The sequence below is a fragment of the Chinchilla lanigera genome, unplaced genomic scaffold (genome assembly GCF_000276665.1).
Source record: "Chinchilla lanigera isolate Chin_1 unplaced genomic scaffold, ChiLan1.0 scaffold00027, whole genome shotgun sequence".
NCBI classification, from domain to species: domain Eukaryota; kingdom Metazoa; phylum Chordata; class Mammalia; order Rodentia; family Chinchillidae; genus Chinchilla; species Chinchilla lanigera.
In genome coordinates, this window is record NW_004955428.1 from 18,311,688 (window position 1) to 18,330,315 (window position 18,628).

General features: G+C 34.5%; 1 protein-coding gene across 9 annotated transcripts in view; it reads right to left on the reverse strand.

The window, feature by feature from the left end:
* Positions 1–18,628, reverse strand: part of Kiaa1109 (KIAA1109 ortholog) — a 199,439-nt gene that overhangs the window by 86,701 nt on the left and 94,110 nt on the right. For all 9 annotated transcript variants that reach the window (XM_013515292.1, XM_005386777.2, XM_013515295.1 and 6 more), the window contains 13 exons: positions 17,629–17,699; positions 16,962–17,135; positions 15,320–15,440; positions 14,008–14,157; positions 13,492–13,619; positions 12,634–12,833; positions 10,347–10,544; positions 8,462–8,673; positions 6,718–6,869; positions 4,316–4,466; positions 3,998–4,150; positions 2,049–2,289; positions 361–503 (listed from right to left, as the gene is read on the reverse strand). In XM_013515292.1, coding sequence (XP_013370746.1) covers positions 361–503; positions 2,049–2,289; positions 3,998–4,150; positions 4,316–4,466; positions 6,718–6,869; positions 8,462–8,673; positions 10,347–10,544; positions 12,634–12,833; positions 13,492–13,619; positions 14,008–14,157; positions 15,320–15,440; positions 16,962–17,135; positions 17,629–17,699 — 2,094 coding nt within the window. The remainder of the gene's footprint in view (positions 1–360; positions 504–2,048; positions 2,290–3,997; positions 4,151–4,315; positions 4,467–6,717; positions 6,870–8,461; positions 8,674–10,346; positions 10,545–12,633; positions 12,834–13,491; positions 13,620–14,007; positions 14,158–15,319; positions 15,441–16,961; positions 17,136–17,628; positions 17,700–18,628) is intronic.

Sequence of the window (18,628 nt, forward strand, 5' to 3'; positions counted from 1 at the left end):
ATCATCACTTAGGTGGCAACAGGGTTGGGAAGGATGTCCATGTAGGGGATAAAAAAGCACTTACAATACACAGGTATTACATACATGTCTGGGCAAGTTCACAAGACCCTGTCTGAAAATAAAAACTTTTTCCAAAGGTCTAGGGATATAGCTTAGTGTAAGGCCCTGGCTTCAATTCCCAGTAACACACACACACACACACACACACACACACACACACACGAAGTTATTAATAAAGTTAATTTCAACACAAGAAACTCTAAATACTTAAGATGGATATGCATTATTTAAATCTGAGATAACAAAACATTAGGTCTTCTAAGTCTGCATCACTCTAACCAAAACCCAGCAATAATATACCTTTATTTTTAATGCAGAGTCACTATGAGTATGAGTTTTTGAAAGTTTCCTCATTATCTCAGCTCCAGTAACAGGCCCCGAGCTACCAGGTGGTGGCCGGTTTGCTGTTCCTTCCAGTAGCATTGTGTGCTCACTGACAGTGGCTGAAATAAGTCAAATAAAAGAAGTGAGGTATGACCCAACATATTCTTGAAGTGTCAATCCCAGGGTTCTTGGTTCAACTTTACAATGTGGCAAATTAACTGTAGAATCTGCTATACTATTTATACTTTTCTCTCCTTTATTCTCTAGTCTCAATCCTCTCAGTCTCAAAAAAAGGAACAAATGCTTTTTATTCAATCTTTCTCAGATGCGGGGCTGGGGATTTAGCTCAACGGCACAGCGCCTAACTGGCAAGCGCAAGATTGTGAGTTCAATTCCCGGTACCAGAAAAAAACAAAAAACAAACAAACAAACAAAAAATCTTTCTCAGATGCTATGCAAATTATACAAAGACCAAAAGTCAATTAAGCAAAGCTCAAGAATGTAGACAACACCATAGATGAACATGGGTGTCTGCAGATAATTTCTAGAAGGGACATGCAATGCATATACTATTCTGTCAACCTATGTGCAGACATAAAATTTTGAAAATAAATAATAATAAAATCCAGTCTGTTCCTTATAATACATTCATTTATAATTGTAGTAATTTTTTCAGAAACTATGCTGAGTAAAATATATATATTAATATTCTGAAACCTCTAATTTAGGGCCATTCTTCTTTCCATGGTACTTCTAATATTTGATAAAACATGGTAGGATAAATTTTCATTGAATTGTATGTCATGAGAATAATAAAACTTAACCTCTGGCAAAGAATTACACTGCACATGTACACTGTGGAAATGGATATTGACTCTGTTCTGACACAACAACTGGGTTAACAGAATTGTAGGCTCCACTCAGGCTTTTGAGTTTACTTAAATTAAGCATCAAATTTGCACAAAGTAGTGTGACAAAAGGCCTTTTAAAAACAGATTAAACAGATAAATACAATTTTCAAAAAAGAAGCCTTAATAGTTTCACTCAAAACACTTGTTATACAAAGATACCATTCTACTAGATAGATCAGAAGAACTCTATCATATTTCATAAGATTAAACTTATAAAATAAAATCAGTAAAAAGATTCCAAAATTATTACCATGTATTTGGATTAATAAAAGTAGTATTTGTATAATTAAACCATGACATCTTCAAATTTGGGGCATGAATTATTCAAATTTTCACAAACCCACGTTATCAAGTATGTAATATCTAGCCATAAGCGTGGCTTATATTAATAATTATGGGAAAATCAAAGACTTTTGATAGCTTTTTAAAAGATACAGTAGTATTGGGCATGGTAGCATACACCTATAATTCCAGCACTCTGGGAAGCTGACGCAGGAAATTACAAGTTCATGCCCAGCTTGGGCAACTTAGCAATTTACTGACACCCTGTCATTTAAAAAAAAAAAATTAAGGGCTAGAGATGTAGCTCAGTGTGAAAGCCCTGGATTCAAGCCCCCAGTATCAGTAAAAAAAGATAATAGTTTTATTAATATAACATGCACATAACTGAGAGAAAAAATTACAGTAACTACACAGAGTAAGAAAATAATTGTGAAGGGTGAGAAAATACTTAATAAATGCGTACAAAATTACCTGCATCAAACTCGAATTCTGCCCCATCAGCACTGGTATCACTCTGAAGACCACCCCCATTGTCTAGGCCAAGTCCATCTTCATGTTCATGGTCCACAGGTGCTTGAGGTTTCAGTGGCTGAGCAGGTCTGTGTAAGCTAACTCCTTTAAAGGCAGGTGTCACCACGATAAACTTCATCCACTGCCTTGCCAGTGCAACTAAACCTTTCTTTAAAGTTACTAAAGCAGGAAGTCCATCACTCTGTAACAATCATGGTGAGGGCAGAAGTACACTAATGTAATGATAAGTTATATTTAGAGAAAAAAAAAAAAACCTAAAACTTAGATGTTAAGTAATTTTTTCAGTTTTTTTTTATTTTAAAGAGAATAATAATTTTTAAAAAAGAACAATAGCAAAATACCAACAACACAGACAAAAACAAAACAGAGCAAAAACAATAAAAATGATACAGGGTTTCAGAACAAAATGACAGTGGTTGTTGTTATATTACATATTGTTATCTTCAACGAAGTTGCTTAGATTACCAGAGTTACTCCAGATTTCAAGCTGATTATAGAGCCTGCTATGGCTCAGACATGGTTTGTGCATGTCACTCAGGATTTATGTGTTCAAAGCTTGATTCCCAGGTGGCAAAGTGAAAAGGTGGTGAGATCTTTAAGAAGTAGAACCTAATGAAGATCACTGGACATGATGCTTTTAGAATACATTAATGTAGTTCTAAAAGGACATTGGTTAGTTCTCACAAAAAGTTTGTAAGAGAAAGACCTCCTCACCCTCTGGCTTTCCATCTTCCCATGTACTCTCTCTCTCCTGTACTCTACAATGCCATTGCTAAGGGTTTATCCTCACCACAGACAAGCTAATGCCAGTGGTGTGACTTGAACCGCTAGGACTGTGAGCTAATGAAACATTTTTGCTTTAAAAAGCACAAAACCTCAATACTTTGTTATAGTAACAAAAAACAGACTACTACAGAACCTAGCCTTTAGTGTAATCTTTGTATAATTCTGTCAAAAAATACATCAGTACCACCGAATATGACACAAGACACAGGGTGCAAACTTGGGATTTGTCTTAAGTAGCATTTCACTTACTTTGCTTTTTTGGCCCAAGAAAAAAATCAAAATGTATTTTGAGCTCTTTGTAATATTCACTAAGCAGAGAAGAAATAAAATCATTCCTATCAAAGATGAGATAACTATTACCATTGTAAGTTTATAACTAGGAAGTAAACAGGACAGAAGCATCAGTTTCAGTTCTAAATATACTTTTAAAATCCATTACTTACTAGAGATTCTTGACTTGCCTGGCTATTAATAGCATCAATCTACTGGTCTTTAATTTGACTACATATTCTTATGTATGCTCTATTGGCCAGAAGCCTTTCAGAAGAGAAAGGACATACCCAAAGCTCTAAAATCTTAATTATAATGTTTCATCTCCTCTGCTAGGGTTAGAGATAAATTACATCTGTTTTGCACAATTATATATTTTCCCTTGAGTCATTAATTCAATCTTATTTTACTAACTCACAATGTGAAATCTGCCTGTGGTGACTACTGTCTTATTTGAAACACTTTATTCCTTCAGCATCCAAGATATGGTTTTCTTGTTTCTCCTACCTTCTTCTGCCTTCTTGGTACTCTGTACAGCTCTATCCAATCTCTTTACTCCCTTTAATTTTCACGTTTTAGGATGTCATCCTGATCCATTTCTCATTCAAAGTAGCATGCAGAGAAATCTCATCTATGTTCACAGCTTCTAATAACACTTTTGTGGTGGCAGTTCCTAAATCACTAACCTGAGCACACTGTTGTTAATTGATCTATATTTCTAACTAAATTTCTCCTTCAGTCTTTCAACGTATATATTAAACCGTATAGTTCATGCAGGGTCTTCTAACAAAAATGTAAGTTCTTTAAAGGTAACATATGGTTTCAGAACTCACCATTGTAGCATCATCAATGATGGAGTAATTTGCTTGATGCAGGTAGTGGTGTAATATATTACATAGTAAACACGAAGGATTTTCTTGAAGGAAGCGGGCAACTTTTGTAAGTCTGTTGTATTTACTTCTTAAGGGAAAATGTACGCTTTTATTCTGAAACCAAGCAACAACAACAAATTTACAATGATATATATGAAAGAAGCTACAATAAGAGATATATGGGAATTAAGAACTTTCAGGCCTGATATTTTCCAACCATGATTAACAATCATTTTCAATAATAAAACTGTATAATACCTTACATTATTGAAGACATACCTCTAATGCTTCTGTCATTATACATCCCATAACAGCACAAATTCTCAAAGTTCCTTCAGTTTCCAATTTGTTTAAAGAGGACTTGAGTTGGTCAATGGGAACAAGCCATGCACCAACAGCTGGAGTTGCAGTGCTCAAAAGATTCAGCTGCCTTTTACAATAAATAAAAAACTGTTAATTGTCAAAACCTACATTTCAAACAATTCTCCATTCCTATTTTACTTATTGGTTATTTTACTAAGGCAAAATTACCTTCCTTTCTTTTGATTACTGATAAATTATCTAACTATGAAAAGGGAGAAAGGGTCTGCCAGAGCTTTAAAAAAAAGAATAAACAAAAGACTAAGGCAAGACAACAAGGAAAAATAAATCTAAACTACTAGGAAAGAAACTGAGTCAAACAGGTCAGAATATTTGCATCTCTCAACCGATGATGTTGGACATTTTTTCATATATTTATCTGACGTGTATTTCTTCATCTGAGAAGTGCTGACTCATCTCAGATGCCCATTTTTATATTGGGTCTTTGAATCTGGAGGGTCTAATTTTTTTCAATTCTTCATATGTTCTAGATATAAGTCCTTTGTCTGAGGCACAGTTGGTTAAAATGTCTTCCCACTCTGTGGGTTGTCTTTTCACTCTAGTGGTGATTTCTTTTGATGTAAAAAAGCTTTTTAATAGAATGGGATCCTAGGTGTTGATTCTTTGAAGTGTTTCCTATGCAGTTTGGGTTTTGTTCATGAAATATGTGCCTACCTCTATGTCTTCAAGATATCTACCTACTTTCTCTTCCAGCAGATTTAGTCTTTCTGTTTTAATATTTAGATCTTTGATCCATTTTGACTTTAGTTTAGCGCATGGTGATAGACATGGTTCTAGTTTTAGTTTTCCGCATGTAGAGAGCCAGTTTTTCCAGCACCATTTAATAAAGAGGCTATCTTTGTCTTCCAGTGAACATGTTTGGCCCTTCTGTCAGAGATAAGGTGACTGAGTGTGTCTGTATGTGTGTCCACATCTCACTCCAGTAAAAATGGCTATCATCAAGAAATCAATCAACAACAAATGCTGGAGGAGCTGTGGGGAAAAAGGAACCCTTCTCCACTTTGATGGCAATGCAGACTGGTACAACTACTTTGGAAATCAGTCAGGAGATTCCTCAAAAAATTAGGATTAGAGGTCCCATTTGTTATGGTTTATGTCTGTGTGTCCCCCCAAAGCCTCCTGCGGATATGGCGCAGGCTATTAGAGTTGAATATGGGTGTGAGAGCTGCACCCACCTGGGAGTGGATAGTTTGCATATGTAAGGGAGAGGAAGGAGCTGCTTGGGGGCATTCCTCCCCCATTCCGCCCTGGTGTGTGTGTCCTGGTAGCTGCTTTGCTGTACTGCCGCCCTGAGATGCAGCCCTCTGCCACGTGCCACTCTGCCTTATAATCATGCCTAGTACGGATTGAAACCTCCACAAACTGTAAGCGAAATAAACCTTTCCTTCCTTAATTTTGGTCGTCAGGTATTTTGTCCCAGCAGCGAGAAAAAAGTAACCAAGACACCATTTAACCCAGCTATTCCCCTTCTGGGTATTTTCCCAGAATTAAAATTATCATACCACAGCGATGTGCACCCATGTTTATACCAGCACAATTTGTCATAGCTAAATCTTGGAAAAAAACCCAAAGGCCAATCCACTGAGGAATGGATTAAAAAAATGCAGTATTTTTATACAATGGAGTATTACTCAGCTATAAAGAAAGTTAAACTCAAGGCTTTTATAGGTAAACAGATGAAACTAGAGACCATACTCATAAGTGAAATAAATCAGATGCACATGTGTAAATATCATATTGTCTCCCTAGTATAAGAAACTGAAAAAGAAATAAAATCTAAAAGGAACAATAGATATTCTGAAAGGTAAAGAGACTGCTCAATAGGAAGTAACTGAGATGAGGGAAAGGAGAAAAGAAAGAAGGAAGGGGAGAAAAAAATATACAGAAGACAGCTAAGATAACTATACTAGTAATTTCTATTGGTTTACTGAAAGGAACAGTTAATGTTTAATTTTTGATCAGTCCTAGATACCTATGTCTGGTAATCTGAGCCACTACTTTGAAGATAACAATATGTAATGCAGCAACCATTATTAATTTCCTATTGTCTTGTTTTGAAATTCTATATCATTTTTATTGTTTTTGTGTTTGTTATTTTTTTCTCTTTACAATAAATTTTAAAAAATAGATCACAATAATGTCCACAGAAAACATGAAGAGAGGGAGAAAGTAGCAACCCTAAGGTTCATGGGGTGTAGGTACATCAGAAAAATAACTTTGAAAAAAGATGAAGCAGAATTCTATGCTATCTGAAATTAAGAAATATCAACAGACAATTCTACACTTTTAAAACTTTTTACCTAGAAAATGCATATGTAGGAGATCTCACATTGGTGGGAGCTGCAAAACTAAACCAAATTTCTTTAATGGTCAATTTCATGCTACATGAATCTGGAGGTGGAGGCATTAGAGGTAGATCTTTTTTTAAATCATCAGACTCGACTCCTTCATCCTACATAAAAGAGAATGCCAAAGACATAATCAATAGGCACCAACAATTTCACTAGTGTTTAAGTACAAGACTGTTTTCGCACATATGAGTTTTCAAATAACACCTTTACATAATGTAAACCTTGCTAAACATAACATTCTCCTGATGCTGAAAAATATGGAACCTTAACAGCGCTAAAGAATACAATCTTAAAAAATGCTTGTACTATAAACCATAAATTAAAGATCTTAGAACTGAAGGATTTCAACTGATCGCTTCACTCAATCACATCTGTTTAGTGATGATCAGTGTTACTTTTCCCAGATAAAGTAAATGAGAGAGACCTTGTGATTTTTCCAGAGTGCATATAACTATTAAATTGGATAGCTGGGCGTGGTGACACAGGCCTGTAATCCCAGCACCCCAGAGGCTGAGGCAGGAGGATCTTTGCAAGTTCAGGGCCAGCCTGGGCTACAAAGTGAGCTCAAGGCCAGCCTGAACTGCACAGCAAGACCCTGTCTCAAAAAGACAAAAAATGAATAAATAAATAAATTGGATAGTTGGTGATAGAATTAAGGCCTGTTGCTCCCTATCATACTTCCATTCCAGTTTAACAGAAACTTTCAAACTCCAAATACAGTGCCATAAAAAATATTATTGTGGCACATGTTCAAATAAGACTTTATAATAAAAATTCTTCTTTTATAAGCTAGTAATTTGAATCTGTATTGAGAAATGTGAATAATATTTTTGAAAAGTACAATTACCACTTTCCTGAATGCAGAGAGGTCAAGAAGAATACTATTAAATAAACAAAAATGTCTTCTACCAGTTATGTCTACTTACAACTTTTTTTTTTCTCTAATTTACTTTTATGCATAGTTGGTTATGATAAAGAAGAGCCTACTATTTTTTGCAGGATGATCAAATAATGACAAGTATTCAGAAAACAATTCACATAAGTGTACAATCTTTTACTCGCAACTTGTTTTTGTAAAATGTGGCAGGAAAATCTAGTCTGAACTGCTGAGAGGTTGTTTATCCCATTTGGTTTTTATTAATGTTGTGAAAAAATATTTAAATATTTCAAGACAGAGTACAGTCTCTGATCCAGTTGGTAATTTATGTAACACGTAGTATACACACTATATTATGTTTCATTTAAAAAAAAAATCTAAGCTGATACAGTGTCAGTGCACCTAGGGCAGGGGAAGTAGCTCAGTGCTAGAGCTCTTTCCAGCATGTGTAAGGCACTAGGTTCCATCCTTAGAATCACAAAAATAAACAAACATTAAAAACTTCTCAAATACGTATTTGTCCTATGGATTTCAGGCTTGAGGCTATAAGCCAGAGACAGGATATATAAAGATACACAACTTGAAATGTTTAAAAAGGGAAGGAGACTTATAAACAAATGATGATAATGATATGTATAGGTGTCACAGCAAAGAGAAACCCGAAATGACACTCAAGATTTGGAGGGATAGTGTATCCACCAACATGCCAGAACAGGTAAACACAAGCAAATATATTCTAGAAATAAATTTAGAATTGATTTTGTCACTTTCTATGTTACGTTCTTAAAGCATTATTATTGTTAGAAATTCACCAACTTGTTCATCTGAAACAGAATTTCCATTTAAGTCAGAAGAAGGACTTGTCCGGTCACATGGAAGATTATCATCAGAGACATCAGTATTATAACCACTGCCAGTCGGAGAATCAGAAGAATTATTGGATGTCAGCACTCCACCTCTGTCTGTGACATTAGCTTTACCCATAATTCCAAAACTATTATATAAAACAGCTCCAGACTGTCTCCCTCCTGTAAAAATGAAGGTATTTATACATTAAAAGCAGTGTATTAATGTATTGCAGTGTTGTACTTCATAATATATGTAGAAAAGCCCATAAAGATCATGTTTTCTTCATCATGACCTTGCCCTTATATATAATAGTGATGTATGATTGAGTTATTCAGGAAATAACTACGCATATATAACTCCTAATATCACAACAGTTACTACATTGTATGTGGTATGATTGAAAACTGTGGTGAATGTTTAAATTTTAAAATTACAGTAAAATCTTTTCAAAATATTCCTTGTTGTTTCAAACATACTTGTTACAGCTTGTATTTAGATGTCCCTCCAAAGTGGGGGTTCTGGGAATGACTGGATCACGGTTGATTGATACTGGATTATGAGTGTGATAACTGGATCAGTTTCCTAATTGGATTAGCATGGTTTGGGTGTGGCTGAATGATTTACTAAAGACAGAAGAGCCATGCTGGGTGTGAGTGGCACCAACCAATAGGCTAGTAGGCTGAATGGAATAAAAAGAGAATGAACAAAGGAAGGCTACTTCTTGCAGCCTCCCGATTCCCCTACTGCGCTGCTTTTCCTCTACCATATCTCTCTGCCTTGGAGTCAGCCAACTATGGACTGAAACCTCCATAAGCTGTGAGCTAGGACCAACCCCTCCTCCTTTAACTTTAGGTGCCTGACTCTTTGTCCCAGCAAAGAGGAAGTAAATAATACAACACTTGATCCATTGTTCTTGCCATGTCCTGAAGCAGGTCTAGAAGTCCAGTTTCCTGGGTGGGTTGAATTTTGCTTTCTCATGGGCCCTTGATATCTTCAATAGATTCAGTTTATCTTTCATGGTCATTTTGACTTCAGGGAAGAACCAGAAGTCACATGGTGCCAGATTTAGTGAATGAGGTGGATAAGGACACACAGTATTTTTTTATGAGCCCACTTTTCTGTTGAATAGCACTTAGCAGTGGCAATCACTGTACTTTTTACCATACCATGTCTTCTAGAACTGCTTCAGAAAGTGACAAGAGCAATGGGGTTAAGTGTGTTCAAAGCAAGGGAGAACATGCTAAGGGGGATTCATGGAGATATATTCACTGTAATAAATTTTTAAAAGCTAAATATTCACTATATATTTTGATTAGACCTTGTATACGGCAAATTTAAAGGCTTATACATAATGCAACCTTCTTTCTTTAGAATGTTTTTCAATGACAGAACCAAATATAATTTTAATTTATAAATTATAATTTTATAATTTTATAATTTTATAATTATATAAATTATAATTTTAAGTCAGCATTTTCCAACATGTAAAACATTTTTAATATTTACATACCATATGGTGAAGTTCAGACTCAGTTTTTAACTATACAATCTTTCAAAAAAAAAAAAAGCTGGTGGCTTTATATTTTACTTGGGAATTTCTTCCCAACCCCAGATTGCTTTGTTAAGAAATTAAGGCTTGGTGCATCTGGAAGCTCTGCTCAGTTCTGAAATACACATTTCAGACAAAGCTTCATTTAGGCAACTAAAATGGGGCATCCACTTCTGTTAAATAATCCCAGGTACCACATTTTCTGCTTTATTATTTGATTTAAGTTAATAAAAGTCACAATTGTTCAATAATGTGAAGCTAAATTGCCCCTCACTTAAGCAGAATTTGAAAAAAGAAACTTACCTTTTATGGTTAAATTTTCAAGTCCACATTCAAACATTATCCAACCCCACTTTTCTTGGCTGGGACCTATTCGAGTTACATCTGGAACAGCTTGCTGATCTGTTTCATCTACGAAAGTAAATTCATCCAGTTCTTCAAGCGTAAATAAAACTTTGGATTTCTCAAAAGGAATAGCAGTGATGGCACAGGTTCCAATATCTATTAACAAAAGAGCAAAGGGAGTACTTTACGGAGAGATACCACTAGTTCTAAAATATTAAGCATCTGTCACTAAGGTTGTCTTAAAGAGATACTTTTTTGTCAAAGACAAAAAAGAAACAAATGAAAGAACTTTTAAAATAATGCTACCTCAAAGGAACAAGAGAAAATTCCATAATTTACAAACAATTGCTCGAAGGTATTATCAATTTGTTTCTGAAAGATATATGGTTCACTAAAAATATAAAGTTAATAAGACTCTAAGTAATTCAACCTCATCATCAAGAGGCTTAAAATATTTTACAAGACAGATTAATCAATTACCTAGTCTTAGGAAAAATTATTTTCTAAGAAAATTATAGCTTTTGGAAAGACTGAGGTATGCTAACACATTTTACACAACTAAAACTTATCACAGCTACTGCCATGGTTCCACTGCTTACAGATGCAATATGTGAACACCCTCAGTGCCTGAGATTTTTTTATCTTACATATTTTCATTTCTTTTGCTGATTACAGATAGTAAATATAGACAGCAAAAAGAATATAAAAATATGTAAATCTACTCACCCAAAGATAACTTATTTACAGTTGAAGTAAAATGCCTTCCAGTCTCTTAGATATCTTTTTGCAAACTCTGCTTTGGTTCCCACTTTCCACAAAACAAAGAAACCATGGTATATTCCTCAGGTCAATAAATTATTTAAAAGCATCACTTTAATGACTATAACTTACGCCATTATATAGAAATACCATTCTTTGCATTTATGATTAGAAAATCTTTCTTGTTCAGAGAATATCCACCTACACTTTCTTATTATTTAGCTACTTATATTTGTCTTTAGTCCCATGAACTTACTCTGATGTATGGTATAAGGAGAGGATTTAACTTGAATTTCATTTAAACTTCTTGAAGAAGTAATACACTTACATATATCAAGTTATAAAAATTATGAAAGAGAATAATGAAAAGTTCCTAACACTGTAATCAAACACCGGCTTCACCTCCCTCTGGATAACAAATGTCATGAGATTATTGAGTATCCTTTGATAGATAACTAATGTACATTTAAAACATTTACATGTTTTCCTGCCTTTGTCAACAAATGACCACCTTGGAATTTCAGTTTTGTCTCTGATGAACATTCTTTTCCAGATGATAAATCTCAAAATTATAAATGTAAGGTATTGCTTTCAGTATGTACAATTCCCCAGATACAAAGTGATTACTAGTGCAAACTACAGAGCATCATATTTTGTACCAGTTTTAGGCCTACAAATCACAGGCAGCTAGGAAAAGTCATCTGACACCCTCAGTCTGCATTCACAAGGATGGTGAAATAAGCTTTAAGAAAGTTATAGCAATTATACAGACTCAAAATGCGGGTAAGAATCATGAAACCTTCAGGACCTACAGAATACAGTGAATAAATTCAAGGACTGCATTTGCTCATTCAGGATTGATCACCTGTCCCACAAGAGATTTAGAATAGCAATGAATACAAACAAAACAAAGAAATAACCAAAATACAATTCCTTTCTGGACTGAATCTGATAAAGTGGATATTTAAAACCTCTAAAATGAGAAAATATAGTAAGCAAAGTGAAAAATATTGAAATGGTGTATAAAACCTCTATCTTTCTCTAGCAGCTTACTCGGAACTTTAAGAGGAACATCTATTACTCTTACTGCTGTCAGCAATCAGACTAGGCTACCTAGACTTGATTAATACTGAAACAATTTTTTAAAATAAATTTGTATAAAAAATTAAAAAGACTATAAAGATCATACTATCTCTGTTCTATACTCAGCAAGCCATCAGCATGAAGAAAAGCCATAGGAGATAAAAGCAGTTCCTAATTTAGGACAATACCTTACTGTCTCAACAAAGTTTAGTTTCCATTCTGCACAGAATGGGAGCAACGTGCACTGAAATATCAGGTGTTCAATATGTGCATAAATATCTTTCCCTTTCATATTTAATACCCAAATTGTAGCAACATTCAAAAGAAAAAACCCTGTTTACTTCTGCAAATTCTTTTTTCATTATACACACACAAAAAAATCTTATTTGTTGTAGAACTCTACCTGTTGTATCAAGACCCCTAAGTTGCCCATGAACTCGATGAATGTTTAACTTGGCAGCAATTTCTTTGCCCTTTTCTGCTCCAGCATTTGACCTGAGAGATCCCGATGACTGAGGCTGCATCTTGGTGGCATGAACGTATCTATCAAAATTTGATGCTTTACTAGGATCGGCATTATTTGAAGTCTCTTCAACCACACCTCTTAATTAAAAAAAAAAAAGGATATAATGCTTAATGTTTAAATAATAGCATTCACGGAAAACAAGATTTATTTCCCAAATCCCTTCCCATTATTAGGGATTAAGCCAGAGCCTTCACAATGAGCTACTTCTCCAGTCCTTTTTATTTTTATTAATCTTCAGTCAGGGTTTCACAAATTTAGTCTCATTAAGTCTCCCTAAGTCAGGCTATGCTCAAACTTGCAATTCTCCTGCCTCAGCATCTTGGCGTGCTGGGATTACAGATGTGTGCCACCATACCCATCTTAAAAGGTTTATTTAAAAAAAAAACTCCACTATTTTAACTAAACTGATATAGAAAATAAATTATTCATTGTTTATTGAAAATAGTGTAAGTAAAATTTAAAACTTTCAAAAATAACCTTTACTAATCTATAAGTAAAGTAATTCCAAAACCAGTTATGAATTTTAATATTTCAATCTCAGGAAGGCACTCAAAGATAATCAAGGCTTGCTTTTATATCCAACAAAATAACTGTTACTCAAATTCATGAAATCTGGGTCTGGGGATTTAGCTCAGTGGCAAAGCGCCTGCCTGGCAAGCACAAGGTCGTGAGTTTGGTTCCTGGTACCGGAGAAAAACCAAAAAAACAAAAAAAAATTCATGAAATCTTTCTTACCTGTTCATACGAACTTGCGTAGCAATTCTGTCAAAACACAAAGCTACTAGGGAAACATGAGTCACACTTCTACTAGGAGCTGCAGCTGGAGATTCTTCTATTGAGGCTTGTAATAAACATAAGTTTACCTAACACACAAAATGTCATACAGTTTACAGTTGAAAAGTGAAAAGGTATTGCTTAAACATAAAATACATATAAAATGAAAAGCTACTACTAAGAATGGCCTACCTAAGTATCTCAGGGTAATAAAGGTAAAACATAAACATTCTCATAAAATAATAATCACATTTTTACTAGATAAAATGTGGAACATTGTATTAAATACTGCTCAATATTCTGTGTAAGGAAACCTCTTATAAGGTATCAAATCTATATTAGCTCAGCAAGGAAATGAAATATATTTTGGGGTATTATAAGCTGTTTCACTACCATTCACTTTGGTACAATGCAAAGTATAAAAACCAGAATGTGTTCTTTTTTCAGTAAATATTTTTTAAAATATTAAGTTTTTACCTTTGGTATGCTAACATTAGCTTGAAGACCTTTAATTGTTACATTATCTTGCTGCTTCACTGTAAGATTTGTCTGAGCTTGTCCTTGGTTAGTTGCTCCTATTGTAGGGTGCTCAGTTTTGGTTCCTCGAATGTCTTGTTTGGAAGATAACTAAAGGATTGAAAGAAGAGTGATTTCATAGGCCTTTGTGCATTTCCACATAACCCGCATCGTCAGTTTGCCTATTTTCTAGGTACTCATGTTCACTGCATGCCAGCTACTATTGGGTTTAACACTCCATATTGTAATCACAACCTTAGGGTCTAAAGTAGGAAACAGAGCAGCAGTGTGGGGTTAAGAAAAGCATTCCCCTATATATATATGTGTGATATATGTGTCCGTGTATATGAAATCCTATAGAGAAACACAGAACGTATAATTAATTGTAGGTTATGGTTTTAGGATCACTAAACTTTACTCTTTTTTTCTTTTGAATTATTTTTTTATTCTATTGTCTTATTTTTCACTTTGTTTATGTATTGGGTTTCTCATCTAGGAGAAAAAAATGCAAGATTAAAGCTTATCTGTCTGATTTACTTAACAGTATGATCTCAAGGTGCATCTGTTTTCCTATAAATAATTCAAATTTATCCTTCATTATGGCATAGTATACTCTAGTGTGTATAAATACCACATTTTCTTTATCTACTTGTCTGTGGATGGACATTTAAGCAATTTCCAAGATTTAGCTATTATGAATTGTGCTGCTATTAACATGGTGTGCCTGTATTGCTATAATCTGATGATGCCTTTAACTCTCTCAGGAAGGTACTTGAAGGCAGATTTGGTTCTGATAGGTGACTGCTCGTTGGCTAGGGAATCATTTCAAACATTTTCCTCCTTGGTTTTCTTTTATTAGTACACGTTTGCAGTGCGAATGATCATAATCCTCATGGGGAGCTGATGCGTGCACACAACTCATCAATGCTTTTCTCATCTCCTCCCCTCCCCTCCTCTTCCTCTCCTCCTCCCTCCTCCCTTGATGCCCTTCCTTTCTGGAAAAGATCTATCTCCCTATTTCCCATTATCTTCCTTTTATTTTACTCCTTATTTATATTTTGGGTTTCTGATATGGGAGAAACCATGCAATATTTAAGTTGATATGCTGTCTTTATGGAGCCAAGGACACATGAAGGCTTTTGGAACATGTATATGTATTCCCATAAAACTTCTAATACAATTAGGATACAGTCACATTTTTGTTCTATTTTGGGTATTCTGTACACATATCGAATACTCCATTTGCTGTATGCATGGAATAAAAAGTTCTCACATTTTCAGAGAAGGTAGTCTTGCTATTTTGGACAGCTTCCCGAAGGACCTTGGTGTGAAGATCATCTACAATTGCAGCTGGATGTCGGGTACTAGCACAATGAACCATTGCCTCGATATATCTGAGGAAAGAAAAACAATAACAGGAAGTCTGTTTTTTTATTATTATTTTATTTTTTATTTATTTTCTTCCGGTACCAGGAATCAAACTCACGACCTTGTGCTTGCCAGGCAGGCGCTTTGCCGCTGACCTAAATCCTCAGCCCCTTTTATTTTAAAGAGAATAAAAAAACAATAAAAACTATACAGAATTTCAAAACAAGATGACAGGAAATTAACAATGGTTATTATATTGCGTATTGTTATCTTCAAAGCAGTTGCTCAGATTACCAGATTACAGGCATGCAAAATTGATCAAATAATATAAGCACTAACGGTTCCTTTCAATAAACTAATACAAATTATCTTAGCTATCTTTTGTGTATATGTAGCTGTGTGTGCATGTTGCTTTTCTTGTTTATTTATTTTATGACAGGATCTTCCTAAGTTTTCCAGGCTGGCTTTGAACTTGTATGTCTCTGCCTCAGCCTCCTGAGTATCTGGGATTATAGGTGTACACCATCAGGCCCAGTGATACCTTTCTTTTCTATAGGTAAAGAGTATTCCATTGTGTATGTGTATCACATTTTATCCATTCATCACCTGACAGACACTTAGGTTATTTGCATTTCTTGGCTACAGTGAATAACACTGCAAGAAACATGGGAGTGAAGATGTCTCTTCAACATCCTGATTTCATTACCTTTGCTGTTTTTAAGTAAACTCCACACTGTAGGTCTACTTTTCACTTTTTTGTCTTTTTGAGACAGGATTTCACTATGCAGTTTGAGCTGGCCTTGAACTCACTTTGCAGCCCAGGCTGGCCTTGAACTCCCAGTGACCCTCCTACCTCAGTCTCCCGAGTGCTGGGATTACAACCATGCACCACCATGCCCAGCTTACTGTTCATTTATCTGCTGAGTTATGATTATTTTTTTTCTTTTGGGCTGAGTTCTTTGTATATTCTGGGTATCAACCCTTTGTCAGATACATAGTTTATAAACATTTACTCCTGCAGGTTGTCTCTTCATGCTGTTCAATCTTTTAAGCTATCATAGAAAATTATATACCTTTGCAGTGAAAGAAAGATTTTCATGAAATTGGTCCCCACTGAACCCCTTCGGCATTTAGTTTTTCATACAACTTTGCTTTCACTGTATTTCATTCTGGTTTTTACTCACATTTAGTTTATCTCCCTAGCTACAACTACTGGCATCCTGCAGGACAGAATATCTACTATTTCTCTTTAACTCTTTGTTAACTATATAGTGATAATATGAAACAATGATTAGTCCCTGAGTAATTATTTTATGTTTACTAGTTCCAGATGTAAAAAACTAGAAAATATATTGCAATACAATTATTGTAATGTTGCAATATAATTATTGAGATTGAGAAAGTAAAAACTGAAAACACAAACTTTACTAAACATATTCCCATTTTTGCTCAAAGTAGCCTTCATCACCAGTCTTCTCTATAAACATTTATCGAATGAACTTATCATATCACACATCATTTTATAAAGTACTTATAGGCATTACTACCTGTCCAAAGCTTCAGCCACCAGTGGAGTCAGTACAATATCAACTGTTCCCTTTACTTCAACTATGGCTGTTGTCCTGGTCTGAGTGACTGGCTGGTCTAGGGCCCATTCTTCTGTGAATGTCTCATCATCTGTGTTATCAACGATCTTCTTTTCCAGGGGAGTATATGGGGTACTATATAATTTAACAAGCACAGCATATGTTATAGGATGTCCATGAACAAGTATAAAACTTGAACTTTCTTAACATTAGTGAACACTTAATTGAATTTATTTCAGTGAAAAATTTCATGGAATAGGGTCTCGTATTTCATGTCCCCAATACTTATCAAAGAGCGGTACTAAAATGTAAATTGGTCAAAGATGGATAATACATGAAAGAAGAAAACATTTTTTGACATGTTTACTTTATGGACTTATTCTAAAATAATCAAAACACAATGTTAAATTCTTATAAATCTCAAATTTTGACATGTCAAGTTACGGTTTTCACAGTATTTTTTATTAGAAATGCTTCTCACTGTTTATGTAGCCAAAGCCATGAAAGACAAAAGTGCTGAACTATTTGGTACAATTTAGCCTTGAAACAAGGCCCATATTCAATAAAAAATGGTTACTATTCATAATAAACTGACTTTAAGCTTTACAAGTACACAATTTTTACTTACTTTGAAGTTGATCCTGAAAGTTGCATGCCTCGATCTAGCAATGAATTAGCTGTAAGCCCCTGTTTTATAACCTGAAAGGATATAAAATATTACTTATAGTCTATAATTTTAATATTAATTCTTCATTTTTATGTTCCCAACAGGTCTTTGTGAATATCCAAATTACCTTGTTAATGTAATTTTAATACAGTCTGGATAAATATTTAGCATACAAATTGAGAAAAATCACACAAAATCTTTCATTGGTAATTTCATTTTCTCTTTATCCAAATAAATGACAGTGTGGGGTTGTGAGGGTTAAGCAGTGAGCACAAAAGACTAAAAATGAAGCAAGTATTTCAAACGTCTTTCCTCTAGAGTTTGTAGGAGCTAAAATTAGTCTCTTCCTAGCATAACCAAAGTTTAAGTGAAAAAGAGATCCAGAGAAACATTAAATTGTGGGAAAAGCTAGACCTGTATTTTATACTCATAAAAGTAAAATGATACATGAATCTAACTAACCAAACTGAACCTTTAGAAATGCTGTTATTTATTTATGTTTAATGAAGAAAATTTTCATATCTCCTACGATCTACTTTTGAAGTTGTCTAAACACATGAATTCCTTGGCCCATATTCTCCAGAGATTTGACTACCTAATAAAACTATCTCTTAAAATATGGAAAATAGAAATAGAAAAGAGAAATACAGAAAATAAAAAACAAATATTTAAAATAGAAAACTATTTCTTAAAATACGGAAATAATTCTATTCTCTGAGTTACTACTGTACATAGAAAGTACAATTCAATTCTATACTAAGAATTCATATACCAGCATATTTCTACATGAAATAAAGAGAACATTTTGAAATCTTATCATGAGAAACTTATCTTAGACAAGATAAGAAATAGGCAATAAATCAAAACCAAAACTTTGAGAGCCAGTGTTCCAGGAGCGGCTAGACACCTAGGCTCGAGTCTGTGCTCGCCCACACCGCCACGGTTCCCAGCTGAAACACGC